This window comes from Saccostrea cucullata, unplaced genomic scaffold (assembly GCF_032062105.1).
Source record: "Saccostrea cucullata isolate Sc308-1 unplaced genomic scaffold, CSIRO_AGI_Scuc_v1 ctg419, whole genome shotgun sequence".
Classification (NCBI taxonomy): Eukaryota; Metazoa; Mollusca; class Bivalvia; order Ostreida; family Ostreidae; genus Saccostrea; species Saccostrea cuccullata.
The window spans coordinates 230,667-247,645 of NW_026927872.1; the positions used below are offsets into that span (position 1 = coordinate 230,667).

The 16,979-nt window shown below is 34.1% G+C and overlaps 2 protein-coding genes across 2 annotated transcripts; one reads left to right on the forward strand and one right to left on the reverse strand.

The window, feature by feature from the left end:
• Positions 1-909: 909 nt before the first annotated feature.
• On the forward strand, positions 910-15,505 carry LOC134275732 (cubilin-like). The gene is made up of 17 exons (XM_062758011.1): positions 910-979; positions 2,384-2,429; positions 2,560-2,583; positions 2,707-2,907; positions 3,279-3,380; positions 3,655-3,767; positions 9,322-9,422; positions 10,711-10,823; positions 11,440-11,538; positions 12,079-12,238; positions 12,440-12,525; positions 12,666-12,844; positions 12,933-13,113; positions 13,457-13,628; positions 13,739-13,881; positions 14,008-14,142; positions 14,494-15,505. The coding sequence occupies exons 1-17, from the start codon at positions 914-916 to the stop codon at positions 14,637-14,639; spliced, it is 2,067 nt and encodes a 688-aa protein (XP_062613995.1). The 5' UTR covers positions 910-913; the 3' UTR covers positions 14,640-15,505.
• LOC134275733 (uncharacterized) lies at positions 4,213-8,852 on the reverse strand. Its single transcript, XM_062758013.1, has 2 exons — positions 8,250-8,852; positions 4,213-4,925 (listed from the first exon to the last, which is right to left on the reverse strand). The coding sequence occupies exons 1-2, from the start codon at positions 8,398-8,400 to the stop codon at positions 4,525-4,527; spliced, it is 552 nt and encodes a 183-aa protein (XP_062613997.1). The 5' UTR covers positions 8,401-8,852; the 3' UTR covers positions 4,213-4,524.
• Positions 15,506-16,979: the final 1,474 nt, after the last annotated feature.

Here is a 16,979-nt window from a genome sequence, read left to right on the forward strand (position 1 = left end):
AGATTGTTTCAAACGCAACGATCGGTATAGATTAATACAGTATATTTTACAGGTATGTTTATAAGAAGTGTTTTATTTTTCCCATTTTGCATTTTTTTTTTCATTTCAATAATCGAAATATTTATTAAAATTCAAAGTAATTATAACACGCCGCTTTAGATCCACCACAAAACTGACAAATACGGAATTCCCATTAGCATATTGATGTAAATATGCCCCCCTTTGGCGATTTCTCGGATTGTTGAAGCAGTAGATCGAGTTTGACGAGGGATTTTTAATATTTCCAAGTGTGATGCGCCCTTCTGGTTGCACTGTCCGTAAGTTTAGACCTCGAAAGACTGGCCACAGAAAGAATATGGTTGCAGAGAATTTATTTGACGGAGTTTCACGAAAATACAAGTTGATGTGACAGACCTAGAAAAATTCAAGATGGCGCCTTGGGGACCTTGTTTATTATTAGGTATGTGTATATTTTTTAATTAAAAGAAAAATAAGTAACGTCAGGTGCCTGTGCATCAAAGATGTGAAAGTGCTCTTATTCGCAAATTTGGATATTTTAAATTACAATAATTAATAAACATTTTATAGATGATTGATAATTTGACTTAAGTCTAAGTCTGTTTTATGATCCCGGGGCCTGAATCCTAAGGTGTATGATTATCTTCATTTCTGTCGACATGACCAAGATATCTGGTGTGCATTGTGGCCCGTGGGTCTCACCCCTTTTTTTTTAAAGGTTAGAAAAGTTTTGCTACCATGAGGATTAAATACTTTAAATCTTAGAACTACATACTTTACATTAAAATATGTTTAAATCATGGATCAACTAATGAATTGTAATAAATGCAACCGAGCGCATCATTCTGCGACGTCGTCTGTGCGTTTTACACAGTAGCCGAATAGGAAGTATATTATGAGTGCGAATGACCCAGAGAAGAAAGCGAAAATAGATTTTGATTGGGTTGGAAATTCTTCTGAGGTATTGCATGAATTCTTTCATATTTTGCCTAGTAATCCTTGTCATGGCAGACAGTATGCATTTTCTTGTTCATTATTCTCGCTTTATGTGTTTTATGTTCGAGGTTAGTCATCAAAATGATGTTTCTAGATGAGAGAGACACTTGAGGGCGAGGTACTGTCAGCCTTGTGTACAAGTTACGCCTACTACCTGTACTTCCACACATCCCGCACACATGATTTCTCAAGCCCCTTCTGTTTTGTGCATTATTTTCCGTCTCTTTCCAAGTCATATCTAAATATTTTTGTGTTAATTTCCAGATGATGGCAAATGCTTCTTAAATTATGCCTTTTTCATTCCTTGGGGGTTCTAGGACAGACGTTGAATTGTGATAGGCATCCTAATGAGTCATTTCCTTTCCGAAATTTTTCTATTCATCTTTTTCCTTCATCAACTGGGTTTATGCTACAGGTCTATGTTAATAGGTTATATTTATTCTGTATTATTACTTGTACATTTAATACCTTAGATTGGACATTTTCCAAGGGTTAATTTCTGTGAGAGGGTGTTGGAGAACCCATGCAGAGTAAACCCACAAGTCTGAGCTGGCCACCACCTTACTCTCTCTGTATCTCTCATGTATCACAGCCAGTCACAGAGTTCAAACATTTTAAAGACATGCTTTATTCTTACTTCATTTATCTTAAATAAATGGTTCCAGACAGCCCTATGTAACCTTGAAATGAAGGCCTTGACCGTAGCATTTGTAATTAAAACATATCTCTTTCGTAAGAATGAAGTTGATCTGTATCTACTTGCATTTTGACACACATGCTTCATTTATAGGAAGATTTTCATACAGCACAGTTAGAGTTGACTTGAACATGTTCATTGTATGTGGTAAATTAAAGGTGTCCCTTTTAACTCTATTCATTGCATTCTAACATGGCAGTTTATGATTTAAACTAACCAGGGTAAGATATTTTAAGTACAGCCTTGAGTCATGACCTAGGCCTTGACCATAACCTTCAAATTGAACAATTTGAAAGAACTGTCTTAATTATTTGTTCATTATAAAGCAGGTGATATAAGCCACCAGATTGAATACTGTAAATGTATTATATTTGGCATGTATAATATTTGGCGGAAATCAACAAGTTAGTGTAGATTTGATTTAGCGCTCTCTGAATCTGCTAGTTATAAAAGTTAATATACAAGACATTTAGCGATGTACTTGAATTAGCGGACTCTGCTCTCCGCCAAAATCGCTAAATAGAATACACCACTAAATGTAATATTTTTACAGTACTTATATTGAATGATTGAATTGTATGTACAACATCTTTGTGAAATAGCTGTACAAATGAGTTCCTTATAATACAATATCCTAAAAAATCTAAGCCAACTGTTTTATTTTTCTTTCAGAGCATGATAGAAAAACCAATTTTGTTGTTTGTGTCAACTCTTTTAGGTAAGACTATGGCATCTGAAATATTTCATATTAACATTTTCATACCTTCAGTTATCAGTATATCATCAGAGTAGCTATATGTTATGTACCATCTGAAGAATTATTTATTCCATTGATCTTTTTTTTTCAGTTTGTCATCTCCAATCAGCATCAGGTTTGTAAATTTCAGATATTTAAGATAGATAGTAACTAATTCTTAGATACTTAACATTTTTGAAAAGAAAGTAACTTTAAATTTATTTTATACATTGTATCTCTATTATTTGATCTTTTAAAGGTTGTAACAATACAGTAAACCTGACAAATGAGACGGTCGTCACAACTCTAAATGAAAGCTGTTCTTGGACAATCAAGTCCCCAAACTCAACAACCATCGTCCTGCAGGTCACGACCCTTAACCTCACTGACCCCCGAGATAGTGTGATTGTACTGAGTGATACAGCACTCATAGCATCTTACACAATATTGGATAAAAATGGTAAAAACAGCATTCGATCATCTCATCCTAAACAATATTAAGAAAAGGTGGTAAGAAGTGTGACTGTCACACTTAAAATATGTAGGCACTACTTTCTTCATCCTGTATAAATTTGGATAAAAGTGGTAAGGATATGCAGATAAACATGTAAGTATTAGAAGAAAGAAGCAGTTGAATTCATATCATTTTTTTTAACCTTTATATTCTACCAGAATGTTTGTCGCAGAATGTAGATGGCATAATTATTACAACAATGTTACAAAATTTTGTCCACAGATTCAACAATATTTCAGTTATTTGGCTTTGTGTCTCTAATTGTGTGTTTGTATGAAGAATTGTGATAGCAGTTAAATCTTTAAGCTTGTTGACAGGGGATTTATTGGTGAGCAGTGGGGACAGCCTTGATATAGAGACAAGCTACAACTCTCAGAATAAATCACCCCGGAATGTCACAGTGACCCTGACACCCCAAGGTCAGTCTTAGGAGATTGTATTCATATAGGCTTCAGATGCCGGGTCTTTTAGAAGCTTTGGCTTCATTTTTGTTTGTTATTTTTCTTTGTATGTTTCATCGTAAAAAGTAAAAAAATATTGAAGGTCATTGTTAGGATAACTGCTTACTTTCATATATTGCTATGATATATGAAGTACCCAGAGTAGTCTTTGGACAAGTTTCAAAGAATATAGCTATTCTTGGATTGTACATTTGTGTGACTATAAAGTGCAGGCCCCTGGTTTTCCTTGTAGGGAGTGGAGGGAGATACAGTGGGAGTGGGGAGGTGAAGTTAAATGCCTCGTCCCTCCCCCAGAACAACTCGCAGTCCGTCTACTTCCAGTTGATTGCCTCCCCTGGACAACAGGTATATCTGAACACAAACTCATTTATCACTGCTGTTATAATTTATTTCATTCAGCAGATAAATAATACAGGAAGTTTATAAATTATTGTGACATTTAACCGTTACTACAAGTAAAATGCATGAGCAAATTAAGTACTTATCATATACATGTATATATCCTTAAAAAGAGCATTTAAAAGCATCACCAGTAAATTTTACAAACATTAACTTCATCTTATAAAGCTAGTATTTGTCTTCCATGTAATGTCTAAAAGCAAGAATATGCATGTAATTTGATAACAATAAATGTATTCATAAATGGTAGATATGTATTCATAAAAATACTAACAAGCACTAATGTCATTTACAGTAGCACTAAAACCTAGAAGTAAGGCTTGGCAGTCATTGTTTGATTTTGTGCATAATACTTTTCAAGGTTTTTACCCTTTGAATGCACAATACATTCACTTAAACATATAAACAAAGAGAAACCTCAATGAAATTTAAATATGAAGTGAGATTGAAGAGAAACTGTGAATTTGACATTCTGAGCATGAATATACTAGTATATATTAACAAGTTCATAAAAATCTTGCTAAGGGGTTGATTGAACAAAGTGCTATTCTGAGGCATACATCTTTGATATGTTGGCACATTTGAAGTTGGCACTTCGGTCTAAATACTGTTTTTCCCATGAGAATTTGGTATCACATCACAGTTATCAGAGATTATCACAGGGCTAACACATCTTTAGTGGGATATCACAGGTATGTGGAGGCTACGAGTTAACCTGCATGTCTTCCTCTGTCTCGTTGATGTGAAGATCCTGACCCCCCTCAGACCTGTCGTCCAGCACCACGTCCTCTCCCATAAGACTGGCGTCCCCGTCGGAGGTGTCCACACTGACGTCCCCCTCTTCGTTCTCCATGAAGATCCCGATGCTCTGCGATGTCACGTCAGCCAGGATTAAGATCGTCATCACGTCCTCAGAGTTGTATGTCTGGAAGATGAAGTTGATGAGGATCTGGATGTCTGACCACTTCCTGAGGCGGTACTCGTCGTACATGTCTCGGATCCACTCCACCATACCGGTGCGAACGTGCCAGTGCTGCTTTAGCTGTGGGCGCACGGAGCCGCTCAGGAGGGAGAGGCGATGTTCCAGGGCCTGAAGCTTGGAATCTGAAATATGGAGATTTTTGTTTTAAAATTCTGATAATGCTCTTGAGATATACTGCTGTAAAGATTAAAAAAAAGTAGGATTGTGAATGTAGTTTTATATTTACAGTGTAGACAACATATGTACTGTGTGAGATAATAGAGATATGAATGAAAAATCAAAATACATCTTATATATTTGAGGAATCACTGTCTAGTTAGTTGAATATGCCAGGGCATCAATGATAGTTGGAAACTTCGGATAATTTGCATAATGGGCAAGATTTAAATTAAACAAGGCCTCTTGTGTCAATTTCATTAGTCCCCCTACTGACATTTAACACAAAGACAGATGCACAAGATGCATATTTTGCCTTACTTACATGAGAGGGACGAATGTTAGATAATCATTAGTGTATAAAGCAATACAGGACAGAAGTAATACCAAGGAAACAGAATATTTAAACTTCCCAATAGAGCAAAACACAGACAGAATATTATATAAATTTATTATCACTGACCTTTTGACCTCAAAATCAACAGGATAGGTCGGAGAGTGAGAGAGAGAGATGATATAAAATAATTTAATTATATAGAAAAACTAAGCTCCTTCTACACGATCATTTTTTAGAAAAATATGATTTGAAATGAAAGAAGCTCTGACCTTGACTTTTGACATTATAGTTTTTAGGCCCAATGAAGTTGTAATATAAAATTTCATCTCAAAAGCTCAAAGACTTTTTAAAGATATCATCTGTAATCACACTGGAAGTTGCAGATAAACAGTGTATGAATCTATGACCTCTGGTCTTTTGAACTTAAAATCAACCAGCCGTCTATATTAGAATAAGAGAAAATGAGTATTGATAATTTTAAATTCATTGAAGAGAGCTCAAAATATCCTTTTGAAAAAGTTATTTTGCAATGTATCAATTTCTGACCTTCACCTTTAACCTTCTCACCTCAAAATCAATATGAGTCTTTCTAAGGCAATAGGTGATTTTTCCAAGAGGGAGGGGATAGGATATGCAGTGAAAGTGAAGTTAATTGATTAGTAAAATATATTAAAGATGTTTTGTATGACCTATATTAAGATTTCCATCCATGAAAACCAAACATTCAACATCAAATGTCACAATTAAAATTTCTATCTCTTTTGTATATAGCTATTAGGTGCATCTATTGAGTTTCTATATTATCTACACATCTTAAAAGATATCTCAAAAAAATTTTTTTGAATCCATGAAAATTTTATCTGGCTCTACTGCACAAACTGTACATTTTGAATTAAGTAAAAAGTAATTCATGTTTCTTCTGATTTGTTTTATATACACTTGTAATTGCCCACTATGCTACTATATGTCAAACTCAATATCAACCTTAGGGGTTTAGCTTGAGGTTGAAAGTCTTTGTTAATATAAGTTGGCAGGCAATTTTTATCATGTAATATTTCCTTTATAAATTAACCTGTACTGGACAAATTTTAAATTATAAACTTTCAAGTGGAAAGGTGGCAGGCTTAGAGTTTCATCTCCATCAACTCATAATTTTACTAGTACATGTATTGATACATGTACTTATGTAGTATATATAAACTGAAATGATGGGTGAAAATTATATATACGGGATATAGCTATGTACCAAAAAAGTTAGGACATCTTTTACTTTGCAAAATCAGTTATTTAATGGTTGAATGATTTTCATTCCATCACCGAAAGTTGATTTTTAGCCCTCTTAACTGATAAGTTTTAAAACATCCCCCCTTCCGACCATTTAATTAAAATGTGCTAGTCCGCAATATACAAGAAATGCAGCAGCCCGATTTCTACCATGCATTAGGTTTATTAATGTCTTAATCTGAGCGAAATTAATATTCTTGGGCATATTTAAATGCCTGATTTTCAGATCCTGAGGTCGAATTTTCGCTTACTTTGCATAGTATAGTAACCCTTAGACTTTCGGTCAAAGAACTGTCATTTATGCCTTTGAAACACATGAGCCCAGAAAGTTGTTGTGTAGTGTATATTTGCATCTGTAGCTCTCCTTATTCTTTATTTTAAGAATTTCCAGCATTAGCAATGAAAATGTGTGCTTTCAGTCATTTTGAGGAAATACAGGCATCAAATCCGGAAAAGAAGGAAGCTAGGATATTTTTCCGGGATTATAGTACAATACTTATGATTAGCAGGTACAAAACCTTAAAAACCCAAAATATTGTCAATAATTTTATTAAAATGCTAATTTTTGATTTCTGTTAAGAGGGCTAAAAATCAATTTCCGATAATGGAATGAAAATCATTCAACCCTTAAATAACTGATTTGGCAAAGTTAAAGATGTCCTAACTTTTTTGGTACATAGTTATATCCCGTACATAATTTTCACCCTAAAATTAGGGTGTTGCATTTCTATTGATTGTGAGTATACTTGAAATTACCGCATTGTCAAACATTGGGAAAACGTATATTCATGACTGCTAGTACTTAATTTACAAGACCAAATATTCTTAAATTTTCTCAGCTGATGATGACAAAACAAGATGCCAAGACATATTGCTAAGATATATCTTTTATTTTAGACTTTAAACATATTAGATATGATAAAGAGATTGTGGTTATATATATGCGTAATCCGCATTGGATAAACACCTCTCCGTAAACAGAGGACTCCGATTGTGATCATGTTCATGATTTATGTAAATGGAAATTCTTATCCTTCTACTTGGTTTTGGCCATTTGTGAAAAAATAGACAATTCTTGCCATAAAAAATAACCTACATGAAATATACATTTACTGAGAAGTCTTTTAGCTTCTGTGAACAGTTTGCTAAGGAGAATATGTCATATGACCACATGGTTCATGTGATGGTGCATTAGCAGATGTGCATTAAAATTGTTTGGCTCTATTTTAAAAAATAATAAACACTAGCTGACACATAATTTACTTTCCCCATGGAAGTAATTCACTTAGGATTAAAAATAAATTTGTTTGTGATGAAACCCTTGGTTTTGAATATGAGAAAGTAGGACTCTCACAGCAAGTATTCTTTTAATAAATATTTTTAACTCGTAAATTAAAAATAGGTCCAATGTCAAGAAGCTCTTGAACAATGAAATTTTCAATGACATATGATTATAGGAACCAAATTGTCTATTTCTTTTATAGGAAATATTAAACAATTACGGCTTCAAAATAAACAAAATGTAATGATGGATAGTGCTTCTTTTGTTTCTTAAGTTGGTTTATATTTGCAAAATATTTCTAGGTCACAGGTGGCTGAAAAGGGCACCTGCCATAACATACATGTACTCTGCATATAATTTTAAAGCATTCGTCCAATATAATCTTACCTAGTAGGTACATCTGCTGGACGGCTCTATCGTGGCTGAGGATCTGTTGGTGAAGTTTCTCTGCAACACTCCATAACTCCTTGTTGTCCATCTCTCTGGCCTTACTATAGGGTATAACACCAAGGTCCCCCTTCCCTACTCTAGTTCCCATGTTGTCCTGCTGTTTTAGCAATTAATGACTGATTTCATTTGCTCTACATTAACCCAGCATGGGCTTTGAAGTTTGTTAATTGGGAATCCCTGGGACTCTCACTTCAAACAGTAGCTAAGTGATTGGTGTAACAGGTAATTGTGTGTAATGAAGACACCCCACCTGCTGGGTCACTGGGCCCCTGTGCTGGACAGGTAATTAGGTCATAATTACCTGGATTAATCTTGTCACCTGTGTGAAGAGGACCACATGCTTGGGGCCCCTTTGTTTATTTACCTGTTGAGTAGGCTATTATTGAATGGCTTTATCTGTTAATCTGTTTTAATTGGTATTTATTCTGATCCTATCAGTTTTGTCTCCCAGCTGACATATTTAATACAATGATAATTGAGTTTATGAAAATAATTATTACAATTTTAACTTACAATTTAATTGTTGCACATGATCTTATCAGCAATTCAATATTAATTTCAGGCTATAAAATTATTACTGCATACCTTCAGGTACTTCCTAAAATCAAATAATTAAAGTTCATAATACATGTAATGATATGTAGGCTTATTAATATACTAAGAACCTATATACTAAATATAGTTCCCTATAAATATATATAAGTATATAACTTTTCATTTGTATGAAATAATAGGAAATTAAAACTAAATATTAATAATTTAAGTTTTATATCACCAGCATATTTTATATATCAGAGAGCAGTATTTAGAAAAAAAGTTTTATATTAATACAGTAAATCAAGGAAAAAAATCATAGAAACTGATAACAGCTAGGTTACATGTAAATCATTCTTTACATAACGTATCATCTGAATATCAGATTTTTGTTCTCTTTTGCTTTTATATTTATTACAAAAGAAAAGTATCACTATAATATGTAATAAGTTGTTCAATAAATGTTTTGTTATAGGTGCAGATTTTACTGAATGACAGCAATCTTTATCCTACCACCACAGTCAGCTTCTATGATGGCTTAAAACCCGTCCCAGGGAATCTACTGGTGAAACAAGGGTATGTACTTCTCTAAGTTTCTCCAAAATTTTGAAAATAGTGGGAAAATACTAGTATTGTATAGTAGCAACATGTTTGCATGGCTATGCCTATAATAAATACAAGACAGGTTCATTGGAGGGCAAGTGTAAACACTGGCATTCTATGCCAGTTTTTAACAGCTAGGGCATGGAGGTTCTATTTTAAGCTCTACTTGTCAGATACCAGAAAATCTTTCCCATAGTTTTTTTCTATCTGTCTGTCTAGCTGTCTACATGTATCTATCTGTCGGTCTGTAAAATTTTCACATTTCAAACTTCAAGAACTACTGGGCCAATTTTAACCAAAGTTGGTACAAAGCATCCATATATAAAATAGATTCTAGATTTTGAAAATAAAGGACCAAGCCCCTTCAAAGGGAAGATAACAAGCCAAAAATTGTGGGAGGGGGAGTCATTAAAAACCTTCTAAAGAACCACTGGGCCAAAAAAGCTGAAACTTCTTTGGAAGAATTGTGAGATAGTGTAGCTAGAATCTAAATTGTTTTGATCATGGTCCCAAAAGTCTTCTCAAGAACCGCTGTCCCAACAAAGCTGAAACTTATATGGAAGCTTTTTAAGGTAGTGTAGATTCTAAATTCTTAAGATCATGGGGCTGGAGAGTAGAGTCGGGCCACAATCAAAGTTGTAAATTAAAATATTTCGGAAAAAATATATTTTATAAAAACCTTTTTCTGAAGAACCACCAGACCAGAATAGATGAAACTTAGTTGAAAGCTTCCTGAGCTAGTTAGCAAAAATTGTTCAGATCATGGTGTAGGGAGTTGGGCCACAATACGTAGGGAAAAATCTTTAAAACTCCTCAGAAACAGCAAATCCATGATAAATCAATAATGTGGAAGTACCATCTAGTAGTGTAGATTCTTATTTTGTTTAAATCTGTTCCCTTTATGTGGCAGAGTTGTTCCTATTAGAATTAAAATAGCAGGGGAAATTAAGAGAGTAGAAGGGATTCTGGGGTTCCTCTCCTAAGAGGGGAGTGAGGAGAAATACCTTGAAGTGGCGGATTATGTCATTATAGGCGGGGGTATTTCCCTGCCCCGGGGCCTTAGGGATAACCCTTATGTAAGGTGGGGCCACAGTGATCATCAAGGTCATCAAAAGTTTACATAAGAGTAAATAATTAGGAAAGAAATCTGACGCAGAAAAGCAGGACCAAAGTGACTAAGGAGAGCATTTTGGCCCATATAGAACGTTAGGTAGAGTATTTATTAGTGGAGAGTGAGTTGATGACATCATTCTATTTTTAGAACAACTGACCAATTCTTCCCAGTCACCTCCAGAACAGGATCTCTGCTGATTGTTGCTGAAAATTTCAAAAACCAGGAGTTCTTCTCTGGATCTTTTAATAGTATACCATCTGGTATGTAAACTATATGATGCAAGATTTATTGAAAAGTGTTTTCTCAATGCACACGCCTCTATCTGTTGCTCAATATATGCAAATTGGCTGATAAGATTTGACATTTCAGTAATGCATTCAAAACATCATCGCCAAATACCCGCACTTAATATCATCTTTTACTCATCACCCGTGGGCAAACTCGCTGAAATATCGCTGTATGTAATTAATATGCGTGGGTCATTTGATTGGCTGCTGCACAGAATTGTGATGGCATATCAACAAATCGCAGTTTAGACTACCTATTTATGTTTGGCAATGACAAACTTTTTTCTATAATTAACACACATGCATATCGATTGCAAGTGAATCCACTCATAGGTACATTTAGCAGTTTGAGACAGATACTAAGACATGTACGATGTGTCCTTTATCATTTTACAACCAAGTTTGGATATGTCAGTGAGTTTGATTACAGGGAATAAGTAAAAGCGAGATCACCTGTGGGTAGCTGATGATGATAAGACATTAAACATTACATTTCAAATATCCTAGCTTTATCAGTTTGTAGGAACAATAATTGTAAAATGACCTTAACTTTTTTTTGAAAGTTTGATTTATTTTTCTTTTTGTTCAGGATGTGACAAGATTTTAACATCCCCTACATCTAGCTTCCAGATACAGAGAATAAACATAGATACACAGTGCTCTATAGTGACAGTTCCTCCAAACACAGGTATATAAGAAAGACAACCTTTTGTGCATATACACATAGTAACTAATGATTTAGACTTATTGGAATTGAGAGATAAGCACATAATAATAACTAATGTCATGTTCAACAGAGAGTTTAGTTTGAATTAAAAGTAACTTTCTGCAAATTAAGGGTGAATGGTGATCACATGAAAAATTTATTACAAATTAGATTAATTTGAATTAACTTACTTCCCATTAAATTCCATTCGGCGCTAATTCAAATTAAATTATTCTGACCCATGCGTAATGGCAGAATAAAGTCAATTGCCAGATGTCTGTGGTCAGATATAGGTATGTGTCCTATTTACCTATGTTGATCACTGATTATTCATTTAAGTACAGTGAAAATTTCTTATCTGGATATTGTAAAATATGAAATTTTGTAAAATCTTTAAGTCTCTTGCAGTAAATTCAATTGTATTAAATGCTGTCTCATCTGGAATGTTGCCTCTAAGTTGTCCAATTTCTTTGGAACGAGTTGTGTCCACACTAGATAAGTTAAACTGTATTTATTTTGTAGGAATTACAGCCTTTAGAGTTCAAGGTTTGAACTTGTGTAAGAATGAGACAGTAACAATCTATGAGGGTCACAGCAAATATGACAAAAGGATAGCAACCCTCACCAATCAGAGTTCACAAGTCACCCCACTGTTTTATGTCAGAGCTAACAAAGGATTTAGGCAAGTTACCCCAATGTTTTATAGGAAAGTTGACATTCTATCCATAAGCTTAATCTTACAAGAGTCAGTTTAGATTAGTTATATTTTAAAGTTATAATGTTAGAGACACCATGCATCCAAACTTTTTCCGCTGTTGACATTTACTCCAAACATCTTTAACTAGTAGGTGATTAATTCAGTAGAATATTAATTTAATTACAGAATGGACATTGACTCTGTGTATGCTGAATGTAGAAATGAATCTGTAGAGCCCGTAACACTGACTGGAATGTATACAGCAGAGCCGGGTACGACTGTTCTAAAAAATTATGATTATTCCTAAAAATAAGTAATACGGCATCAAGATATGCAGACATCACTATTAATAGTAAATATTTCATCATAGTGTTATGAAAAATATGTGAATGGTAGATAATTAATGTTTTAGATTGTGGAGGGACCTTGACATCCACGGATGGGCTGATATCCAGTCCGGAATATCCTAACTTCTATCCCCTCAATTCTAACTGCCAGTGGAGTCTGCCAGTTCCTGAAAATGGGTCAACTTTAGTTTATGTTACCATGGATACAGCAAACTTAACTTCTGATCATTCTTTGAGACTGCAGGTTTGAATTTACTCTGAATTTTGCTAATGTTATGTAAAAATTGTTCTAGTTCTAAGCTAAACATTAATGGTGATTGATTGTATATTAGGATGGCACAGGTCAGACATTATGGGAGTTTAGTGGGAGTGTTTTACCAGAGACGGATGCTATCATCTCCTTAAATAAATCCGAGTCAGAACTGGCCAGTCTGGTGTTTGACAGCTCATCAGCTTCAGGACAGGGGGTGGGCAATGTCAGTACAGGATTCAGGGCAAACTACAGGCTACTCAGTAAGTACTTACCTCATCAGCTTCAGGACAGTGGGTGGGCAATGTCAGTACAGGATTCAAGGCAAACTACAAGCTACTCAGTAAGTACTTACGTCGTCAGCTTCAGGACAGGGGGTGGGCAATGTCAGTACAGGATTCCAGGCAAACTACAGGCTACTCGGTAAGTACCTGCCAGCAGTCATTAAAGAGCATCTGAAAAGCATTAATGGGTGTATTTTTAAAGAGTTAACTCTCTTTTGACATGCATATTCATACTAACATACATGTGAATACTTTACATGCAAAAATGATAGCATGTAACTAATATGTGTATGATCATGAATATTCATTCATCATCTTGCAGAATGTGGGGGATACCTGAGTTCATCCAATGGAAGTCTTGCCATTCCTGAGGGGATCCCAAAGGGGGAATCCTGTATATGGATCATCAGTCTTCCTAAATTGGGGGTTGACAACAGCACAAATATTATCCAGTTCACATTATCAGTCCCTAAAATGACTTCAAACTCAAGCATGTAAGTACATCAGTATCTGGTAGAAAATAATCCTGAAAGTTATCAAAAGGCTTACTGCTTTATCTCTATTAAAATTCAAATACCTATCACAAACATTTTTTTTAAATTAGACAAGTGTTAGATGGAGGAACAGCAAGGTCTAAAGCATTTTCTGTCAACTCTAAATCATCCAAGAGTTATCTGAGTCGCACTAATGCATTGTGGGTGAAAATGGTGGCTCCAGCCAAGCTCACACTTACTTATAACACACACAGTAAGACAGATAATTGGAGAATAGTTAAACCTGTTCAAATCAGTGATAAAATTTGACACTAAAATTTCACCTTGAAGTGGTGGTGCATTAGGTATGGGTTTGATGCAGAATCTCATTTTCCTGTAGGCTGTTCCACAAAAGACCAGTGTAAAAACGGGCTATGCCTTCACCCGGAGTGGAGATGTGACGGTGTGGATGATTGTGGGGATATGACTGATGAAGAGAATTGTCCCTGTTCTTCTCCTTCTGTCAAGCAGGGATGTAAGTATCAGGTGTCACAAAGCTTATCCGTATCCACACAGACTAATTCATGATGTCAGAGAGCTAATTCAAATAATTACAGAAATAATCAGTGCCCTATCTATGTAGTCGATTCCTGTAAATAGATTTCTTCTGTTTACTGCAACTGCAGAAAAAATAATTTGCTACCATTAAGAGGTCAAATCATAAAAATTTACAACCACAGTAAATACCTATTACATATGGTATAATCATGTTGTACAAAATCTTGCCATAAGATATAAGTATAGAAATACAAATATATGTAGGTCACCTTGATGAGTACTTGACATCTGTAGGTAGAGGAATGTCAGATTTCTGTGTTTATTTCAGTGAAGACGTACCTGGTGGTGATCATAGCTCTGATGTGTCTGGCCTTGGGGGTGGTTCTTACAATACTGATTCCTGCGGTATACAAGCGGTTCCGTTACCCCAACTACCGCCACCTCCAGGACCTGATGGAGCCGTCAGTTACGTAAACAACAGCCGTGGAACTGCGAGACTAGGTGGTACCCTGCCTATCTACACATTCCAGACCCGAGTTCACTTCTGAGTTTACATGCATTGTAGATATGTCATAGTCATTTTAGAGACATTATTTCCATCCTGTTTTATTCACATTCAGATATACCTAGAGCTTGGAGGTAGAAGGATATCACATATTTTTAAATATGCAATAACTAATGCTCAAATTATGTGTGCCATCTTCACTTCATTTTGTAAATATTATTTTTGGTTGAGAGGAGATATTGTCCTAGTTTGAAGAACTACAGACATTAGTACTTGTTTTTGATTCTTGTTTGTGAGAAGCTTCTTAAGGAAATTCAGTGGTGGAAGATATATTTTTCAACAAACTTAACAACAGTATATCAATGTTACAGGCAAAATGTGTTTCTAGCTTTTGTTGTTGACTCTTTACTTATGTGCTAAGATACAACTTAAACTGATTTTTTTTCACATTAGTTACACAAGATCTGCAGGATCTAGTCATTCTTTTTACAGTCTGATGTGGATCATTTATTTTTTATCTGATACTGAGCATTTATTCTATACACTAGTTAAGATCTGAAAATAGAAACTTTATGTCAATTAAAGGATCTGCCAAAGTTTGATATTTTATAAAAAATATTAACTCCTTTCTTAGCAGATAATAATTTATACTGATATTAACTGTTTTAAGTGTTTTACAATTTACAAATGTCATTAATCCTTAATTTGATGTCCATTTCATACTGGTACATCTAAGTGTAAGTTCTTCAGTATCTGCATAAAAATACTCAACATTTTGGAGATTACTGTACAAACATTAACTGTGTTAAATGCTAAGAGAAGCACTGATGGAGGAAAAACTAAACTTAATATATATGTTATGGTTTTATCTTAGAACATTACAAGTTTTGTATAGTGTTACTAATTTGATGATTGTCATATGTGATATAACTTAAGAGACAAAAAATCACCTAGAAGTGTTAATTATCCAAATATTTTTTTTTGTTTTTGAAAAATTAATGTACATTTAAGATAACAGAGTATTTATAAGTTTGACCTTAATCTCTCTTTTTTGTGTATTTCTTTCTGTAACTATATTTTCAGCATTTTTACTGTATATATTTCATAATTATAGGAAGAAACTACTGTAAATGTACTTTATTTGGCGTGTACGATACTGAGTATGTGGAAGAAATTAATTTTTAACCATTTTGATTTAGCACTCTCTAAATATGCTTTATATCAATACACTGTATATGAAAACAAAACTTTAGCGATGTATGCTTTCTGCAAAAGGCGCTAAATAGAATACAGTTGAATAAAATACATTTACAGTATGTACCGGTAACCCTTGATTGCTAGTCATGCTTCAGTGATAACCAAATCACTATGTACAGGAGATTAAAATCAAACTATATTTTGGATATTTTGACTTGCAACTGATTCAGGAAACTTGAAATTTTTCTAAATATTAGTGGATATTTTTGTAAGGAATGTATATTGGTCATATTTTTAAAGGAAAAAAAAGATAAGGAAGTTAATTTGTTTGAATTTTAGATTAATATTGTTTGGGTAGTGATTTGTTTGAAATTTGTTGAACATTTTTTGACAGATTTTGATAAAGTGGAAACATTTGAATTTCTATGCCCAGTGGAAGAATTCACATTTCTTTTCTCATGAAAGGGCATTTTAACAGCAAAATAAAATTCTCAAAATGCAATTCATACTGCTTTAAGCAGGGGGGCACAAATTAACAGAATTAGCTTTTGGCCATCATTTTCTTGTTTTCAGTAGTTTATAAAATTAAGATTTTTAATTTTATTCCATTTATATATTATTATTTTATGTCTTTGCATAATCTACCCATTTGAATTATGCTGTGTTATCCTTGCATGACTGCGTGCATTTATTATTTTTTTCATAAATTACAAAGAGTTGTTTATCTGATTTCCTTTTTGTTACTGGCAGAGTATGTTTGTTCAGTTTTTTTTATTCATAAACAGAGCTCCCATGTAATACTAAAAAAATGTGTGTTTCCAGTTACATGTAACCAACTGACTTACGCTTTCTCATAGTGCAATCCTTAAAATCCATGTTTCAGATACTGTAAAAACTTTTCCACCAAGTGTTTACAAAGACTTTATCTTCTTACGTTGTAAGTATTCACATATTTTTATGTATATGATGAACAACTGTTCTGAATACTGAACTGAAGCTTACAAAAGAAAAAGTAAAGAACAAAATAAAACATTATTGTTTACTTACCTACCTTTCTTTGCATGTTACCAGAAACACACATTTTTTATTTGGCCTGAACAATTCTACAAAAG

What these genes read in the sequence shown, in the direction of transcription:
- LOC134275732 (XM_062758011.1), top strand. Translation starts at nt 914, where the DNA reads ATGAGTGCGAATGACCCAGAGAAGAAAGCGAAAATAGATTTTGATTGG. An exon ending in GGGTTGGAAATTCTTCTGAG is followed by an intron (nt 980 to 2,383) that starts GTATTGCATGAA and finishes TTTTTCTTTCAG; the next exon opens with AGCATGATAGAAAAACCAAT. An exon ending in TTGCCTCCCCTGGACAACAG is followed by an intron (nt 3,768 to 9,321) that starts GTATATCTGAAC and finishes GTTTTGTTATAG; the next exon opens with GTGCAGATTTTACTGAATGA.
- LOC134275733 (XM_062758013.1), bottom strand. Translation starts at nt 8,400, where the DNA reads ATGGGAACTAGAGTAGGGAAGGGGGACCTTGGTGTTATACCCTATAGT. An exon ending in CCAGCAGATGTACCTACTAG is followed by an intron (nt 4,926 to 8,249) that starts GTAAGATTATAT and finishes TCCATATTTCAG; the next exon opens with ATTCCAAGCTTCAGGCCCTG.